The sequence below is a fragment of the Podarcis gaigeae genome, assembly GCF_964106915.1.
Source record: "Podarcis gaigeae genome assembly, chromosome: 3".
Classification (NCBI taxonomy): domain Eukaryota; kingdom Metazoa; phylum Chordata; class Lepidosauria; order Squamata; family Lacertidae; genus Podarcis; species Podarcis gaigeae.
In genome coordinates, this window is record NC_139680.1 from 3,183,881 (window position 1) to 3,204,068 (window position 20,188).

The window sequence follows — 20,188 nt, forward strand, 5'->3', positions numbered from 1 at the left end:
ATATACACTTTTAAGGCCCTGCGGACATCCAAGGAATGCCAAACTTTTCCGATGTATGTTTTGGTCACTATAAAGTCGGGAGAATGAGTTCCTATTAAACATGGAATTTGGTAAGAGCTTTTGGTAGAAAGGAGGGAGCTTATCCTTATGGAAGATGCGTAAATTCTTATGGAAGGTATGTAAATGACCAACAAGGCCTACAGTTCTGAAACCCATCTCACTGAAGTTATTGCAACCAAAAATAGGACTTTAAAGAAAGGTTCTTTAAGGAGATTTGGTGTAGCGGTTCAAATGGAGGCCATTGCAGCGTGGACAGAACAGAATGTAAGTTCCATGGTGGAAAATGGTAAGCTACCGAAGGATGCTGTAACATAGTTCCTTTGAGGAAACGTTTGATTAGCAGATTTTGTGACAATGAAGAACAGCCAACAGAACTTAAAATTGAAGAAATGATGGAAAGGTGATGTTTTAAAGTATTAGGCTATGGGCCATTTTGCAGACCATGTTGGGGATAGCGGACAACATCCGGAACCGCTACTCTGTGTGGTCACAGATGAGAAGCTTTACACCAGGAGGTAAAGGCTGACCATGATGATTGATAAATATGTCTTGTGAATGGATGTCTGGAAGCTAGAATGGTGGAGATAACATTCTCATCCAGACCACGAGATTTCAGTCTATGGCACTCAAACACCATGCGGTCAGGTTCAACCATTCTAAGTTTGGATGAGTCCCTGGCAAAGTACAGTGGACAATACAGGAAGATGAAATGGTGGTGTCACTGAAAAAGCCTGAATCTCTGACAGCCAAGGCCTGCGGGGCCATAATGGCGCAACTAGAACCACCTAAGCTTTTTTCAACCTGATCTTTTGGAGGACTCTCGGAATGATGGCATGAGGAACGAAGGTATATAAGAGTTCCTTCAGCCATGTCGTCATTAGGGCATCCCAGGCTTCTGCTTGGTTTTCTTGGAACCGGCTGAAGTAATGGGGTAGCTGACGATTTAGCTTGTGAGCAAAGAGATTGACTTGTAGAGGATCCCAGCGGTGTTGAATCTAATGAAACACTGATTTACCTGGGATCGGCTCAACTAATCTGTTTGCTGGCTACCGTCGCCGGCAATATGTTCTGCCATGAGGCTGAGGGGATGATGCTCAGCCCAACTGAAGAGAAGAGCTGTCTCTTTCTGGAGAGATTCTCAATGGTTGCCTCTTTGACAAAATATGTGGGCCTTCGTTATTAAATTGTCTGTTTGATGAAGGATGTGATGGAGTTGAAGACAAGAAAAGTGAACATTTGCCAGTCTGGCTGCTCTCAACTCTAGTCAATTGATGGAGTGAGTGGCCTCTGAGCTTGACCACAGGCCTTGAGTGTAGATTTATTGACAATGACATGCTTGTAAACTGGTCTCCATGGTTATCTGACTGCTGCACAGATTTCTGAATGATTTCTGAAGATTGGAGATTTGCACCCACCACAGAATGGACAGCTTGAGTTGAGGAGATAAGAGCAAAGACCTGGGGCGATTGTGAATGATTGCCCATAATGCCAAAGTAAAAACCACTGTAGGGTTCTTGTGTGGTGCCCAACATGTAATCTGAGAGGCTGACATGCAGAGTCCTAGAATTATTGACAGACATTTGACTGTCATCTTTTTTTGTCTTTAAGATTGCAGCTGCTGCTGTGTAGATTTTGCTGATGTGCTCTGGTGAAAGACTCACAAGATCTTGAACTGTATCTAGCAGGGCGCCTAGGTGAATGATCCTTGGTGATGGGGTCAAGCAGTTTTTTTTTTGTAGTTGTTCAAGAAGCCATGAAATTGTAATGTTTTGAGGGTGATGTGCCAATGGAGTTGAAGGGATGTCGCCCATAGGAGCAGGCCGTCTATGTACGGCTAAATATGAATGCCTTGTAGACACAGGTGCGCTACTAGGGTGATCATTATCTTTGAGAAAACTTGGGGCGAAGAGGCTAGACCAAACAGGAGACTCTGGAACTGAAAATGATGCTTGTCTATGGTGAACCATAGATACTTTTGGTGATCTGAATGCATTTGAACATGGAGGTATGGTTCTCAAAGATTGATGAGAATCACCGACATGAAGAACCCCCCTGATGGAGGTTAAGGACTCCATTTTGAATTTTTTGTAAGCAACACAGCGATTTAGGAACTTCAGATCAAGAACTGGCCAACTTTTTTTGGTGTCCTTCCCCCGCCCCCTTTTTTTCTTTCTATCTCAGCATAACAAATAAATTGAACAGAGGCCCTGGAAGTGAGCTGCGAGTGTGAAAAACCGCAAGTAGGATTTTCCTCTGCTTATCTTTACATTCAATCAACAAAATGGTCACGGCAAAACGGAGCCTCAGCATGCGAAAAAAGAGCATATTCAGCGACCCTGTAGGATTGCAATATACAGACACACACACACACACATACATATATATTTGCAAGACAGTTGCTAAAACTAAGGAAAACTAGAAAAGAGAAAGCAACAATAAAATGAGATCAAAACTGAAAAATTATCTGAAGAAGCAGGAGAGCCAGGATAAACATCTTGCTGAGTCAGGCAGGAGAAAAAAAACTGAAGAGGAAGTTCCTGTTTCCCACCTGAGGTCATGTGACTGGAAATACCCAATCCACTGTTCCCAGAGTCCCATTAAATAAATTAAATAGATCTTCTATAGCAGACAGATGTGGTAAATATAAACCTAAATTAGCCTAAACAAGTCTCCTGCTATTACTTTCAGAACACAAATGGACATAACCAACAATCCTCACTTTGAGGAGAAAATGAACAAATACTAGGATTTGTTGCCATCATTATAATCAACTATAGCATAGTTATAGTAGGGTTACCAGACGTCCCTGGATTTGCAAATCTGTCCCTGGAGAAAATCTGTCCCTGGAATGTCCCCAGATTTGCAAATCTGTCCCCGGGAAGCGTGGCAGCGGCAGCCTCAGCAGCCCGGAGCCAGCCTGGTAGTGCAATTGGCTCTAGCTGGCTTTAGGAGCTGCTCGCTGCCATGGCAACTGCCATTTTTCCTCTCCGGAAGTCCCCATATCATGTGTCCTGTGCACAACAGATCATATGGGAACTTCCGGAAAAGAAAAATGGTGGGCGCCACGGCAGTGAGCTGCTCCTGAAGCCAGCCAGAGCCAACTGCACTACTAGACTGGCTCCGGGCTGCTGATTGCCACTGCTACTGCCGAAGGGGAACCAGGGATGTCGGCGGTAAAGATCTCCTGCCCCCTTCCCCCTTTGTTTTGACAGATCGGGAGGCTCGGGAGTCACGGCTGGCCGTTGCCCAGTTTTTTAAAAAACTGTGCATTTATGTTTCACAGGGTGCAAAAGAAGGGCTTTGCACCTTCATACAATATGCACGTGTGCTTGGGCCCACTACTGACTCCATTGAAAAAAATTCTGGTAACCATAAGTTATAGCAGACTTTAAAAGATGCTGCTATGATTATGGGAATTATCCCTGTCCATGTGAGATGGGGGAGTTCCTCTCTAATCAACAGAGGCTCATTTTGATCCCTGCTTTAGATTATTCATAATTTGGATGTATAGCCTTAATAATATGGGGCCTACTGCCAAGTAAATGTACACAGGGCTTCAGCCTTTGCCATTAGCCACCATTTTCATTTTGCAAATCACTCAGTCATAAAACCTACATAAATTATTGCTGGTAACAATACTGTCCAGTTCAAATTAACTTAAAATAACTACATATGCAGAACAAAAAAAGATATTCTGTTAATTCTTTCGCCATTTTGGAGATATTAGAAACATATATTAAAATCTTTAATAATCAATCATTTTCTTGTTAACTGAAACCATACTAATCATGCAGAGAAGGCATTCATGAAAGATAAATTAATCCAAGGGTTATAAAGGTCCCAAACAGATGTAATACTAGGCTGACATATTACAAAAGGCACTGATGAGGAAACTGGTGTTAGTCATGCAAAAGACACAAAATAGCCATTAGTTTAATTACCATCAGAATCAAGGTCATTTTCTAGGTTAGTATGTTGATCTTCACCGGCAGTAACCGTGCATTCAGGAATCTCCTCATTAGTAACTAACTCAATATTATCATTTCCACCCTCACCTGTGGGAACATGTCATAACAAAGTTAGTGCTTTTCATCCTGTACATGCACCACAACACATCAATGAAAACTTTTAGTGTTTTAGTGAACACATTCATCATTTATGGCACAGAAATGGAAAAAGTCACTGAAATGTAGCAATTGGTACATAGAAAAATAATCTTCTTTAAAGAAAATATCAGTTGCGCACACACTGTATATACATCCTGTTTGTAAACATGCCAAGCTGTGCACTGTTAGCTTAAATTCAAGTTTACTGCTCAGCCAAGTGGACAGGATGTTAAAGCACCTACTGGAGTTACACGTGTTTGTGCTGCTACTATGAGTAGACAATAGGATCAGTCTATCACAGATTCCTATGTTCTGATACAAGTAGCCTATAAAACAGAAGAATAAATCGCTGTGCAGATTAAGAGTATTGCTGCAGCTGTGAGGAAGAGCACACAGATTTTGCTACCCTGTAAATTCTTCTACTCATTTGCCAGACACTGAACGAAGAGTGATCTCTGTCCACCAGGGGCAGTTTCTTTAGATTTGGCTCAGGACAGGATTAGTAGTAGCTGTCCCTAGACTGCTATCCCTGACTTCAGAAAGAGGACATCCTAGCTAACAAGCATACCACCCCAAGCAATGAACCCCTGCATGGAATTCTGACATAAATGGAAAAGGGAGTGGAAATTGGTAATGTGTGCTTATTTGTCCCATGTCCAGAATGGAAACCGACCCAGTGAATATGATTGGTATTCATTGTTGTTGTTGTTGCTTTCAATCTGGTTGGCCACTGTGACAACGGGATGCTGCATTAGATTGTCCTGATCCAGAAGGCTTAGATTATGTTCACAACCATTCTTCTAGGGCATGCATGACTTTTGGGTTGCCTGACACACAAAGCATTATTTCCATCTGGAGTGAAGATCTTGCTGAGGTCAATGTGCAGCTGAGTGTCTCATCACAGTGATGAATCTAGCCTGAAGATTTCTTTCTTTCTGAGCCTCAACAGTTCTGACCCTGACCTTATTTTTGATGTACTTGGAATAATCTTCAAATAGCTTCAAGGAGGTTTTATTATTGTTTTTGGGGACATGACTGGTTGGTGTGCTTTCTTGGACACAAAATATGCCTAAGCATTTTGTGTAGCTTTTGCCTCTGTTAGGAATAACATGTTAAGTGCTACTTGGTGTACAGAAAGTAGAATCTCTCTCCTGATTTTGGCTGGGAGATTTCCCATCAGTTCTGAGTTTAAACAGGGAAAGTCTGGGGTAAGTCGCCCATCTCTTTTTTCTTCAGTAAACCTCCAAAATGGCAAAATTAGAAACATGCCAAACTCATAATTTTCTCTAAAGTATTCAGACAACATTTTAGGAGTAAAAACATGGTACCACCAAATATGGGTACAAGCCTTATTATAAGCCATTCTGCTGAAACTCTAAAACTGCAGGTCTCAAGAGAGGGTTGTGAATCTACTGGTTATCTTCTGGAACACTGCTTGGTATGTCTCCAGTCACCTGGATCCACACCCTGTCTGTAAACCTGAACATTTCCCATGTGCAGAAATTGCACTCTGCCAGCTTAAAGAAGAAGCTGACTCCTCAAGGAATGCCATGTATCTGATCTCTCCTTGCTTGTTTCTGTATAACAGCATCATCACATTAACTAAACTGTTTATAGTGTCAATCCATTTAGCTTGTTTGGAGCATGCCAGGTGGAATTGTAGCGTTGGAAGGTCTCCAAAGGGTCATCTAGTCCAACCCGCTGCGATGCAGGAATCACAACTAAAGCATCCCTGACTGATGGCCATCCAAACTCTGCTTAAAAATTGTCAATGGAAGAGAGTCCACAACTTCCTAACAGAGTCTGTTCCATTGCCTAGCAGCTCTTATTGCCAGAAAGTTATTCCTAATGTTTAGTCAGAATCTCCTTTCTTATAATCTAAAGCCATTAGATTGGGTCCTAGCCTCTGGAACACGAGAAAACAAGCTTACTCCATTTCCCATGTGATAGCCCTTTAGATATTTGAAGATGGCTATTGTATCACCACTCAGTCTCCTCTTTTCCAAACAAAACATACCCAACTCCCTCAACTGTTCCTCATAAAGTTTGGTTTCCTGACCCTTTAACATCTTGGTCATCCTCTTCCTCTATGATAATAGGCCATAGCAGTACGTGGTCACAACTTTGAAGCAGAACTGTGCTGAGCTGCAGCACTAGGCACTGAGTCAGTCATGGAAATAACACAATGAGATAAACTGGTGCTATCTGTGGGGAGAATGAAAGCTGGGAAGATCAATGTTGTCAATGTCAACACTGAAACTAACAGACAAATAAGCAAGTTCTACACAGATGTAATGGGGTATATTGTATTGAACACTCAGAATGAGTACAGAGGAGAGGGTATAAATATGTGCCCTTATCTTTAATATATTATTCAAAAAAATAGCAGACTTGTGTTGAATTTTTATATTCCAAAAATGAGGAGTACTATTTGGGAATTCAAAAGATATTTTGGTTAGATTAATATAATTTAGTTAAATGTGTGTACAGTTGCATTGAAATGGTTTAAAATGATTGCCAAGACTTGTAGTTGTATTACATATTAATAGTGTTTAATTATTATTATTATTCAGCATTACCTGACATCTTCAGAAGGTAAAATTAAAATTATTTGGTTTTCCAAAAGCAGTTTATGTGCTTCTTCACCAAATGTAGACTGACCAAGGTAAGTGTTGTGCTGAGGCTATGGCGGAAGCAAGACTCTCTTGGGGTGTTAATGCTGTGAACTCCTCCATGCTAAGTTGTATAGATGTGTAAATAAACCATATCTCATAAAGACACCACAGTCTTCATCTGTGCCTCATTCCAAAGGAAACAGGAGCCCTGGGTAAGCGCCTGGAACCCCTGGAATCTCACACCACTTGGAGACTGAGGCGGCAGGCAACAATATCCATTAGCAGCCATACACTGGCCTTCTACTGCCCCAGAGCAACAGCAGGATATAAAAATAGTTGTGTGGCACTGATATGAGCAGGGAGAAAATCTGACAGCTGATGGACACACATGGCAAGTAAATGATCAGGCAAGAAGATCTGCAAACATATGTTCTAAATGCACACTTAAAATATTTTTAGGTGTATATCCCCTCTCCCCCCCCCCCAATGTTGCCCTGGTGAAACGACTCCCTTAGCACTACAATGAAGACAAGCCACAGTGTTTGAAATAGCGCATAAGTCATGATCAACTAAATATGTTTTGAGGGGAGTTAAATCTTACCAAAAATGACAAATGAGCTTCACTCCCCTTTTTAAAGTGCCTCATTCAAAATCAAGACAAAAGAAGAGAAGGAAGCTATAAGACTTTTTGTGCTTGTGCCAAATAAAAGGTTATCTCTGAGAGGGCTTACAAATTCAGTAAAGACAAGGACAAGTCTAGAGGGGGGAAACAATAGAAAAATATTCAATTTCCCTCGACAATTTAACCGGTGGCCAAAATTAAAGATAAAAAAGCCTGCAACCTATGAACTATTAAATTTTATTTTTAAAAAAGAAAGAAGTAGCGGGGGGGGGGGGGGGGAGAGAGAAATAGGGATGAAATCAGCCCAGACAATAATAAAATTAACATACTAAATTGAGATGAAAAATGCAAAAAGAGATGTGAAATTACATACGTGTAGCATGTACAACTACTGCTTGACTTGTTCATACTCAAGTAACTTAAATCGCTGTGCATATTGCTGCTGAATTTGGACTGTCAAATTTGTGCAAAATGCTAACATTATGCCAAGTGTAGGTCTTGTCCAAAACATTTAATAAAGATTTGTTGAGCAAGCTATTAAAGGCTGCATGGAAGCAAATAGGATTAGCTGCTGCATCTATGTTTTGGTATAGCCCTAAAAAGATATTAAAAGAATCATGGAACTTTATATTTGCAAAGGTGTTGCAGATCATTTACCCTAATGATCCAATGCCACAATGTTTCACAGCAACATTAAAGAACAGTGTTCTCAAATTAATTAATTATATGTATATTCCCCTTTTCCATCTTAACACATGACTTAACACATCATAAAGCAATTATCAATAAATCAAAACCAGGCCCGGTGATCATTGTATCCAAGACAAAGAAAGTCTTTGTCTGTGCCTAAACTTGGGACATTCTTCTTCTCCTAGTGGAACTAGCTTCATTTAGTTAAACAAGAGCCTTTTGTACACACGCGTTCTGAAGTGAATTGTCCCACTACACATCAAGTTGTGTAAACTCACCCCAAGGGGTATTTCCCTAACAAAGCCTTGCTCTGTTTTAATTGGACACACCTGACGCCTACTATCTGAATCAGTTGTTCTGATACATCCCTGATCTCAAATACAATAGTTCTGGCTACATCTAGCTCAATAATTTTATTCAAGTTGTGGGGAGAAGCGCTATTCTTTTGACTGTGTGAAATTAAGAGATATGGCATATATCTATAGATACGTGTATTTGGTGAACAAAAATTACCAGTAAGCTCATTTGAAGTCTGAATAAAAGCAAATTTCAAGAAGGTCTTCCTCAGGTTTCTGCGTTGCCATAGGAATGAGATACAAGGTTTCTTAACTCACCTCCAGATGCCTTTGACCTTTCTTTCAACTTTTCTGCAGCCATTTCACTGTAGCTAGGAAGTTCTGACATCTTCACTCCAGATCGAGCTTCTGCTATTAGCTGACGAGCTCTCTCTCTCAGCTGCCGACGCCGCTCTTCATCTTGCTGCTAAGATATATTGAACAGTTGCCAACTCAGTAATTGACAGAAATGCAATTTCATTCTCAATCTGATCATCATGATAGTAACTGGTTTACAGCATGGTGCTTGGCCCATGTTATAAATAGGAAGCTCCATATCAGTTGGGTGTCAACAAAACACTTTTTAGAGCCATCCTGGAATCAGGGTTTTTTTTAGCCCTAATAATTTCTCCAATTATTGTATTAGATCTTTAAAAAATTAACTGGTTTATAAAAATGTAATCTGAGGCTGATAGGTACCCAAAACTTATGGCCACCATGCAACACCACAGTATGTTCAAGTCTTACTGGTTTCAAAGCGCTAATACATCTTTAAAAGGAGATGTACACAGTCAAATAATGAATGGAAAGAATTACAGTTCAGCCCCGGTATCAGAAAGAAGCTCCATTTATATTAGTAGGTTCACTCTTATTTAAGATTGATACTGGTGCAAAATGGAAGTACACTAAGCTGAAATTTTATTTTCTAACAATCCCTACTAAATCAGTATTTAAAATAAAGAGAGCTATGGATACTAAGATCTTCCCACTTTGGAGGAACAAAAACATTTTACATTTGTTTTGGAATTCCTGTTTGACAGAATAAGTACATGTAAAATATCTGCCTGTAACAGAGGAATATTCTGAAGGTTTCTTCTCTTACGTTAAGCAAATCAGGACTTGGTTAATACTTGAATGGAAACTCCAAGTGATGAACATTGCATATGGAGGAAGGCTGGGATAAAAACATTAACAAACAATTAACTTGAAAGATATACATTGCTCAAGGAAATAATCAAATTACCAGTGTAAATTCTTTCATTCTAGAGTGAGCCTGGTGGACTATATCATCCTGGCCAAGTGTCAGAGAGAATTAAACACACTCCAGGTAAAGGTATGTGTTATGTAAGCCCCTTTTCAGTACCCTTCTCCAACACCTGAACAGAATTGTGGCAGGTATAGGGAATCTCTTTTAGCTGGAGTGCCAGATTCAAATGTGATTAACCTTCCAAGGACTGCATTCCAGTGTTGGGCAGGGCAAAACAAAACAGAATAAGGCAAGAAGTAAAAAAGAACAAATAAAGAAAAATAAAGAAACACAATTCACTCAAATGGAATAAAGCCAAATAAAACTAAAATACATTCAAAAACTAAGCACACACAGCCTTCCCAACATGATCCTCCTAGTCCCAGGCCCCACAACAGCAGAAGTCCAAGAATGATCCTCGTGTCCCACAAGCACAAACACTCACCCTTTCTGCTTTCTCTTTTCCGGACACACACATGCGCGCACACATCTGGAAGATGGAGCAAGCTTGTTTTCTCTTGCTCTGGATGGTAGGACTTGAACCAATGGATTCAAGTTACCAGTAAGGAGATTTCAACAAAACATCAGGAAGAACTTTCCGACAGTTAAGAGCTGTTTGACAGTGGAATGGACTCCCTCGGGAGGTTGTGGACTCTCCTTCCTTGGAGGTTTTTAAGCAGAGGCTGGATGGCCATCTGTCATGGATGCTTGAGCTGAGATTCCTGCACTGCAGGGGACTGGACTAGATGCCGCCCTTCCAACTCCACAATCCTACGATTCTATCAGGTGCGCCAACTCTAGGTGGTGGAGGTGTCATCAGCATCCCCAATATTCCTCAGCAGTGGGCTCAACACCCAAATATTGAGGGGATTGAGAAGGCCAAACTGTGAAGCTGAGTACGGCACATCATCAAAGCCAGGCTCCTCCTGAGTGCAAGAGAGCAGGAGCCATGACAATTGAAGCTGCATGGCGCCAGGCAAGACCTCCTTCCACCAACGCGCCTCCTCCTGACAATGCACATGATGCATACAACATCAAGCATGCACCTTCGGCCCAAGGTGGTGCCTCTGGATTCTATGATATACTCCGCTTCACAGAGTGGGTCTTTATAGAACATTATAGAATACATGCTTACCTGGAAGTAAATTCCATTGAACGCAGTGAGAAGTAGAGTAGATAGGCAAACAATTGGAATGTTAGTAAGATTAGCAAAAGGAGCACAGCAGTTTCTGTTGTTCCTTTTCCACTAGCCTGGCCAGGATCTGTCCACTGCGAGATCTTGTGGGCAGTGCTTACACAGCAGTGCAATGGGGGTTCTCAGAAAAGTCCCAATTGCAGCCCAGTAGTTCTGATCAGCATTGAAGGCACTTGCTTAGGTGTAATCAGGCAAGAAAATTGCCTAAAGATGTGGTGTCATGTAAATGATGTACAATGACTGGAAGGTTGGCAGGGGTCGCTGGGACATGCATGGCCAACCAGATTGAGTGGCCTAGAAGGCCAGATTAGGCTCATGGTCCAGACATTTTCCACCACTGGGTTACAGAAAACTGTATTAGTGGAAACTGTTCCAGTTCAGCTTTGCCCCTGACATATTAGGTTTGTATATTTAGGAAAGTTTTCAATAGGCAGCTGGTTTTTGTTTTTGTTTTTTGTTTAAATTGCTGACTGCTTTGCCCATGTTGCCCTGACAGAGCATAGGATTCCCCTGGTTGCTGGTGCCATAAGGAACACTGGATCTGCTACCCTGCTGCCAGCCAAGCCACTGTACATACTTCCTTCTAGAATGCCCACACATTTGTCTTTCCCATTCAGGATACCCTTCATCTCAGATGCTGTTCAATAAAGGTTTTGACATTGCCATATGTGATTCCAACACTTCTCCTGACTGGCTCAGGTATGTTTGAGTATTGGGGACCTCTCCTCCTTTTTGTAGCATGGGTTTGCTGGATCTGAACCAAGGACCTTCAGGATGCAATATAGAACACCTAGGCCAGGGGGTGTCAAAACTTTTTTCAAAGAGGGCCAGATTTGATATGGGGAGGAACTGCCTGTAGGAGCCAGATTAAACCGACCAGTGGGCCGGATTGGTCCCCCAAAACAGACTTTGGACATGCCTGACCTAGGCTCAGGCTCCTCCTCCAGCCCCTGTACTCCTGGCATCTAAGCCTCAGCCTTGGAGCTGGCTGGGAAGGTGGGTGAGTCGGGAATGACCTATGATGCCTTATGTGGTAGATAAATTGTTAGAGGACTCTAACCACTGTATTTGCAGTGTGGGTTTCAGACCCTGCTGCTCCCTTACTTTTGCCTCCACCACAACTTCTTTTGCTCAGCATGAAAAAGTGAATGGAGGCATATTCCCACCTTCCCTGATGGGGCTCAAACTTCCATCTCCAATCTTCCGTGGTGCTCCTGGTGTGCTCTGAGCCAAGGCCACTGCAGCCCAACGCCTTCCCCCCAGCATGTGCCTCTCTCTCTGAACTGCTTTCAATTTTTAAAAGAACAATCCATTTTTTTAAAAAAACCTGATTTTATGTTTAGGCTGTGCGCCTTCAAAACAAAGCACAGCTGCTCTAAGCATTTTGCCTCTACTCCCCACATCTTCTTCTATTCATTTACTGGGATGTCATAAGAGCATTTTAAAAATCCAGACATTTCGCAAAAAAAAAATAAAAAAAAATCTGCCTGGACAGAATTTTTTACCAGGAAAAACCGGACATATGGCAACCCAAAGTTAATTGACTTTCTCTATGTGTAGGCAGCATGTGGCTCTGGCTGCTGGATTGTGGCATTATTTCTAAGAATGCTATGGACACAATTACTGGTTTTGTATTTCCTGGTAGTGTTTTTCCTTTCTTCCAAGCATGAGGATGTACTGTAGGGGTCAGCAAACTTTTTCAGGAGGGGGTCTTTCCACTGTCCCTCAGACCTTGTGGGTTGCCGGACCCCCCCTCTCCTGAAGGGACCCCCTGTGCTGCCACTCACATTGCAGCCACTGCCTCGCCTTTGGCAGCGTCGTCGTCGTCTGCCTTGACCAGGGGTCTGTGGGGCGCAGAGCCCATGCCACTGGCCTGGGCAGCGGTGGAGGCAGCCTCCCCGCTGCTTCCTTCCACTTGGCTCTTGGCCATACGCGGCCGCCTCAGCGGGAAGGAAGGGGCGTCGCCCAGAGGCGTCTGCAGTTTTGGATTAGCTGCAGGAGCTTCCTGCAGCCAATCCAAATCTGTACCAGCATCACAGAAGTCAGCCCCCATGTGGCAAGCTCTCTGCACCATGCCGCTTTAGAGCAGGGACTGACCGAATGGGTGGCAGGGTCCGCAGGCCGGATTTACGAGCCCAATGGGCCACATCCAGTCCTTGGGCCTTAGTTTGCCGACCCCTGGTGTATTGGATACAGTGGTTGTTCCACTGATCAAACAGCCGTGTATCTCTTGTCCTACTGTAAGCTGAATAAAGGATTATTGCATTAAGTGTTTTACATTTAGCCTTCTGAAATGAGGATGCAACTGTTTTTTAGAACAAATTCACTCCAACCTGTTACATGTATAGCAAGAAGCCAAAAATGTAGCTCCATCATTATTTTTCAAGAATCCATCCAGCAGACTTAAAATGCTTAAATGACTGTAAGACTGACACACCTTACAAATAGATGAAGTAGCACAAGCAAGAACTTGGCTGTAAGCCCAATTTACCAGAAACAAAGGGTCCTATCCAGACTCTGAGCAAACAGTTCATATTATCAATCAATGAATCTGAGTATCTATCATTACCTATAATTAGCCCTGCACTTTGCTTGTTCTAAAAGTGAGCTGTCTGCTGAAAAAAGGGGGTGTTTTATCTATCCACACATACAGTATTCCTAGCATGATGCACTACTGACTTGTTTATAACTCTTCCAAAATTAATACTCTCAGGAATCAATGCTCAAGTACCATGTGCAGAATCATACACGTACCCACAAACCTGTCCTTATATTACTTTACATGCTCTGCACTCCAGACAGCTACAAAATATTATGTGAGGCCATTGGATTAGCACTGCTGGGTAAGATACAATCAAGTTTTTCTTAGAAAGTCCAGATCCAAGTACAATGGCTGGCAGAGAAATAAGTGTCCTTAAGTTTTGGTTTTAGACAAACACTGTTGCACAGAAAGTCTGTGCCTGTGCTATTATTTCAAAGGGCTGAATTTTTGTGAGCACACCTTAACTTTGTTACAATCTTTGTTCACCCTAAATAGCCAAAATACCAAGCTTATGATTACCTTATGAACCCATTATATGCATTCGGGGATAGCATATTCTTGTTTTAGTGCAATGTCACCAAAACAAAGCCCCCCCCCCAAAAAAACGTGGACAACAAATCAGCATATCTTGTCACTGCAATGAAGCAACAGAAAACATGACAGAAGCAGACATACATACAAGGAAAGAAAAGCAGCAGCAGCATGTGAACTGTAACAGAAACACCTGTTTTTAAGTGAAAAATGCACAGTCACAACTGAACAAACTAAGTAATAAAAAATGCCAATCATTAATGTATTGAATGGCTATTATTCAGTGACGAAAAAAGGATACATCATGGACCAAAATTGACTGATATGTCTCCTAAGGTATTTGTAGATGCCCTTCAAGTAAGTTGTTGCAGTCTGCAAAAAACGGTACTAGCAATTTACTTTTCTTACAAAGAATGGTAAGACATGGAATAATCCACACCTGGCATTGCTCATTAAGTGTCCTGCAACATACCAGTTTTTAGCTTAAGCAATCACACAAACACAAAATACTAATTAGGGACATTTTACCCATTTCCATGTAAATTGTTTGTTTGTAGCTATTTACTCATCATTGTTCTTGGTACAATAGGAAAAATGCAAATGAATGAATCAGAATGCAGCCCTAATGGGACTTTCTGTTTATAACCATTAGCCCAGAGGTGTGCTGTAATTCAATCCTCAAGCAGCAAGATTTAGCCTCATTAACAGCTTGCATGGGCAGGTTACAACTCATAAAACCCTACAGTAAACAAAGTATATGGACACAGCACAATATCTTGAGCCTGATTGACAGAATACTGTTTCCCTATCAGATTGCCTTGATTTACTTTTCTACTAATGTCCTAACACTATAAAGACAATTTTGCCCAGGCCTTGGAGCTCTGTTGCAGAATTGCATATTTGATTTGTTTGCTTTCACACTCGAAAAGGCACATCCAGCAACAATCCCATCAAAAATATACATTTAATCTACTCACTACATTCAAACTACTACAAATTCAGTTCCATTTTTGGCCAACCAACTGATACCTCAACCTGTTTTACTGCAACTCCGTATATTTATGTTATAAAGTAAAGGTCACATCCCTACCTGGACCATTGGCATGTATGGATCTACAACATCAAACAACCAAACTGGGAATAAAAAACTCGGAATAAATAAATGCAAAATGCAACAACAAAAGGATAGACTTGCTATGAATGTTCACATCGGTCTAAATGAGTTAGTATAAAATCTATTTAACAACTGACCAGGAGCACTTAATGGCCCGGTATGATAGAGAAGTTGAAACAGAAGGAAAATCACCTATCTTCCTAAATTGTTGGTTCAGATTGGAGGAAGAACCAGTAACTTGCAGCAGATTGGCTACTGCCAATGTCTTACAGAATCCCAACATTTCTATATTAAGTTGTAGGGGAAAGTCTTAATGTTACTTTAAATATTACTGAAAGTTTCTTCTTGCTGAAGTTTTCCACTCTTGTCAGTTGTTGTTCATGAATTGACTTGATTACTCTGCTGTCTGCAGAGGGCCTGTTCAAGAGAGATATCTGAACATCGCATGAATCTTAGGTATTCAAGTACCTCTTCCCATTAATGTACCTGAACTACACCATTTTAAAAACATAGTTACCCATTTTGGCCTTCTAACAACCGCCCTACAAAATTATGTATTAGGACAGATCAAATAAAGATAGTCATTATAGCAGTTTTCTGCAACTTGGTAACCACCAGATATTTTGGACTATAACTCTATCAGCCTCAGACACAATGGCCATTGTTCAGCGATATTGGAAACTATAGTTCAAAAAAGCTGAAGGGCACCAGATTGCGGAAGGCTGCCGTATAGTGTCTCTTGCTTATGATAAATTGCTGTTAAAAAGTGTCCCTGGGGAATGCATTTTAGACCTGGAATAGATCACATTTCAAGCATCTGGAATTTCTTCCCCTCCCCCCCTCCCCGCATTATGACATATCACGTTGGTTAAGACATCGTAAGTAAAACAGAGTTCAACAGTTTCTGGGCCGTATCCAACACTGGACAGCACAAGGGTCTCTTCCTTCCCTTCCCTCCGACCTGTGCCCTGTCCCCATTTGTTCTGGAGGGTCTCCCATCCCACTGGGAACACATTCTGAGGACATGGGGTGGGGGATTGCAGGTGACAAGAGAGGAAGAGTAATTTCCACTGCATGATGGAAATGAAACTGCAGTGTTGGATGCTACTATCTTAATGGTCCCAATCTTATCATACGGAAATAGTGTGTTTGATATCTCTTTCTCTCAGATACAGTGGTGCCCCGCAAGACGAATGCCTCGCAAGACGGAAAACCCGCAAGACGAAAGGGTTTTCCGTTTTGGAGGCGCTTCGCAAAACGAATTTCCCTATGGGCTTGCTTCGCAAGAAGAAAGCCCATAGGGAAATCTCCGGGGACCTCTTTTAAATGCTGGCGGTGGGGAGCAAAGCCTTCCCCCCCCTCCGGCCTTCAGAAGAGGTCCAGGAAGGCTGGCGGGGGCCCAAAGGCTTTGCTCCCCACTGCCAGCATTTTAAAAGTGGTCCGGGATAGCAGGGAAGCGCTTCCCGCTATCCCAGACGGCTTTTGAAGGCAGGCGGGGGGGAGCAAAGACTTTCGCCCCCCGCCGGCCTTCAGAAGAGGTCCTGGACCTCTTCTGAAGGCTGGCGGGGGGCGAAAGTCTTTGCTCCCCCCGCCTGCCTTCCCGGGGGCTTTAAAATCGCCCCGGGACAGCGGAGAAGTCCGCTGTCCCGGGGCGATTTTAAAATGCTGGCGGGTGGCAGCGAAGCCTTCGCTGCCGCCTGCCAGCATTTTAAAAAACCCCGGGACAGCGGAGAAGTCCTCTGCTGTCCCGGGTTTTTTTAAAATGCTGGGGGTGGGAAGAAAAGCCCTTGTCCCCCCCCCAGCCTTCAGAAGAGGTCGGGGGACAGACTGTCCCCGGACCTGGTCTGAAGGCGGTTTCCATAGGAACGCATTGATTTTTTTTCGTCTTGCGAGGCACCAATGTATTGGAATGTTGGTTGGCAAAGGAACGATTGAGAGCGGGCTGGAACACAGCCCAAGCTCTCAGGAAGCTCAAACAGGCGTGAACAGACACCAAGACAGATTTTCAGAACAGGAAGAGGCTGGGGCTGATCCAATAAGTCCAAAGCGTTGGCAAATGGGAGGGCTGCTAGACAGGAAGTAAAACAAGAGATGTAAGGGGCGACAGTTTAATATATTCTGCAGCAACCGGAAGGAGTCTTCAGAAGGGTTATCTTGAATGATAATGTTGGCGGCTTCGTTAGAGCCTCCTGGAGCTATTTGCAATCAATCCTCCTACGCTTACTGTGTTATCAAGCTGGGAACCTGGACTCCTGACAGCATTCACAATATGCAATCTGCTGATTACATAGAGCAGAACTAGATCTTGCAACTGACAAACACTTTGATCTAGTATAACAAAACAACCACAACATAAATATTAGGTGATGCCATTTCACTGCATATTTCTTCTCCTCATGGCTGGGAGGCAATGATAAAGTCAATGGTGCTGTCAGGGAAGGAATTTGCCCCCCCCCCCAGTAGAAGGGCTAGCTTACTACCTTTTGAAGTAGGTGTGGTAATACACATTGCCACCTGGAAAGAGTAGCATTAAGTTAGGAGTCTAAAATTACCTAACTGTACTGGATAAGAGGAGGGGCCTCATGATGATGTCACATTACATGATACAGCACAATGAACATTATCAGAAAGAAGAAAGAAATGTGGAGTGGTGGCAGTTCTCTGGTAATTTCTAAGTTCACCTTCAGCAGAAGGATATGATGGGGGGGATACACAGGGGCATTGCGCTGTCCACTGGTGCCCAGTGTGTGTGTGTGTGTGTGCGCCACCCAAGCGGGGATGGAGGGTGTTCACCCAGCCCTCGTCCCTCCCGCCGCTGGGTGAGGACAGGGCGCAAAAGGTGAAGATCACCCTCTGTGCCCTCTCCCCGCCTGCTGCGTGAGCGCCCGCCTATCAGCGGCGGGGGCTGGGCGAGCAGAGAGGGGGCTTGTCTCGTGCCCCCCAATATTCTGCGCCTAGGGTCACATCCTCCTGCCCTCTGCTACACCACTAAAAAATACCTCATACAACACAACATAGGGCTATAAAGACAGATCGCCTCCTCACACAAAATCTATTTGATTTCCAGAAAGCTCCTTTATGATGAGCAAAAAAAAATATTTTGCCATACAAAGAACAGATAAAAAGCTGCATATGTTATTTCAAGGGTGCTAGGATATTTCCCTCTGCTCTATATTTGCTTGTGTTGTCTCCATTTGAAGTTTGAAATGGCACCCGTATTTTAAAAAAGTAATCACTTATAGGTAAATAATTCATGTGTTGCCCATGTCTTTCATACATAAAGATGGCACATAAAAATTTAGCCTGGTATGTCCCCCCTGCCCCACTTTGTAATAGTCTAAATTTCAGCAACATGAATCCCTAGGTAGTAAAACTTCTACAACATTAAGGGCAAACTCTTCAGGAATAAATAATATAATTCCTTGTTTCCCTCTTATAGAAAAAAGTGTTTGAATGCAATTTCTATATTTCACAGTTCACCGACATCTCGGCAAGCTTTCTTCCACTGCTTCAATGGTGCTACTTTTAATTTTATCCTCCTTAGTCCTAGTAATTAAAGTGATCAGCAGTGGCATCCCAACGGCTTTGACACAGCCACATCCCCCCTAACAGACTTTTGCTTTTAAGGGGAATGAGAAGAAAAAGAACTAAAGTTTCATTTCACAGGAACAAGAAAATCAGGCCCCTCGAATTCTTAACTTTATCCAATTGTTCTTTCAGCAGCCTTTGGATCTTAAGAAGCAAATAAAAATGGCTGCCATTAGGGGGTCCTTTTTGTACTTGCCGCAGATGTCAGTGAGTGACATTACTTTGGTCAAAAATGATGCTATGGGTTGGTGAAGGTGAATTATAATGTGAGAATGCAGTTAGTGAGATGATTAATCTATTCATAAACCCTTCAAGAAAATAAAACATTTAAGCCCACAACACTTTTAAAGAAAAAAACAAAGAACAGGTGGTTAATGGATTAGAGAAAAAAACAAATCCACAATTCCAGCAAAAGTATTTTTTTCTGTTTTTTAACAATATTTTGCTGAGTTTGAACTAATTATCAATATGTTTCACTGCATTATATAAAGTTACATAAAAAGCCCTACCAACATTCTTTACATTTGTTTTATGTTAACACAACCCCCCAAAAAACTTCAGGGTACAGAAATATAAATAATATTCATTAAATCAAAATTACTGTGTTAAAGATAATATGAAAATATTACACTGCATTACATTGAAAGCATTTAACAGAGCTCTCTCTCAAAATTGTCCATGACATGCCCCAATTACATAATCCAGCTAAGAAAAAGAACTTGACTGCTACCCTTTTCATCGTTAGACAGCAAGAACGGCTTTGTTATTAGCCATTTAGAAGGCAAAAGAATTCTCCTTCTTGTCCAGAGGCAAGGATTACCAAAAAGGTACCTATTCACATGCTACAGAACAAAGAGGGGAAAAAATTAAGAAAAAAATTACAAGATCTTTAAAGGTTTGGTCAGGCTGGATTTTTAGCGTAAGCTTGGTCAGCTCTTGTTTGCATAAATAGGATTTGGGATGAAACATTACAACTGTTTAGAAGATCTTTTCAAACCATTTCAAACTTTTCTTATGCTGGTTTATGATATAAGCAGACATGCTTGCAAATGGCCACACCTGCTCATTTCTCTTGGGATGGCCTGATCTCTCCCGCTTCTAACAAAGAAAGGAGGGAGGGAGGGAGGGAGGGTGTAAGGGAAAGCAGCTTCTCTTGTTTAAAAACAGAGTGGAAAGTCAAAAAATGTCTCAAATTTGTCCCATCTGGTCAGATTAAATCTTTGATCACTCTTGGGATTACATGTTTGTTTTGTCCTCTCTATTGACTGAGTTTTAGAATAACCCACAAAATACATACATGAAGCGAACAAAAGTTGCTAAATTCTGGGCATACTTGATGAAAATAAAAGAGTTGAATGTTTGGATTTTAATATATAGAGACAAGTCTAAACAAGAGCAGAACAAAGAAGAAATATGAAAACATTTCATGAGTTTCTGCCTTCAAAACTGATAACCAGATCAGCAAAAATGTAGTTCCCCATTACCTATGTAATCTGAAAATATGTTCACATCATAGTGTGGCACTATTTCATCACAACTCCAAT

The 20,188-nt window shown here is 42.0% G+C and overlaps 1 protein-coding gene across 4 annotated transcripts in view; it reads right to left on the reverse strand.

Moving 5' to 3' along the window:
* Positions 1 to 20,188, reverse strand: part of EHBP1 (EH domain binding protein 1) — a 269,882-nt gene that overhangs the window by 65,935 nt on the left and 183,759 nt on the right. For 2 of the 4 annotated variants that reach the window (XM_083730030.1, XM_083730029.1), the window contains 2 exons: positions 8,708 to 8,855; positions 4,002 to 4,115 (listed from right to left, as the gene is read on the reverse strand). In XM_083730030.1, the coding sequence (XP_083586156.1) occupies positions 4,002 to 4,115; positions 8,708 to 8,855 (262 nt within the window). The remainder of the gene's footprint in view (positions 1 to 4,001; positions 4,116 to 8,707; positions 8,856 to 20,188) is intronic. The other 2 variants (XM_083730032.1, XM_083730031.1) reach the window with 1 other exon arrangement.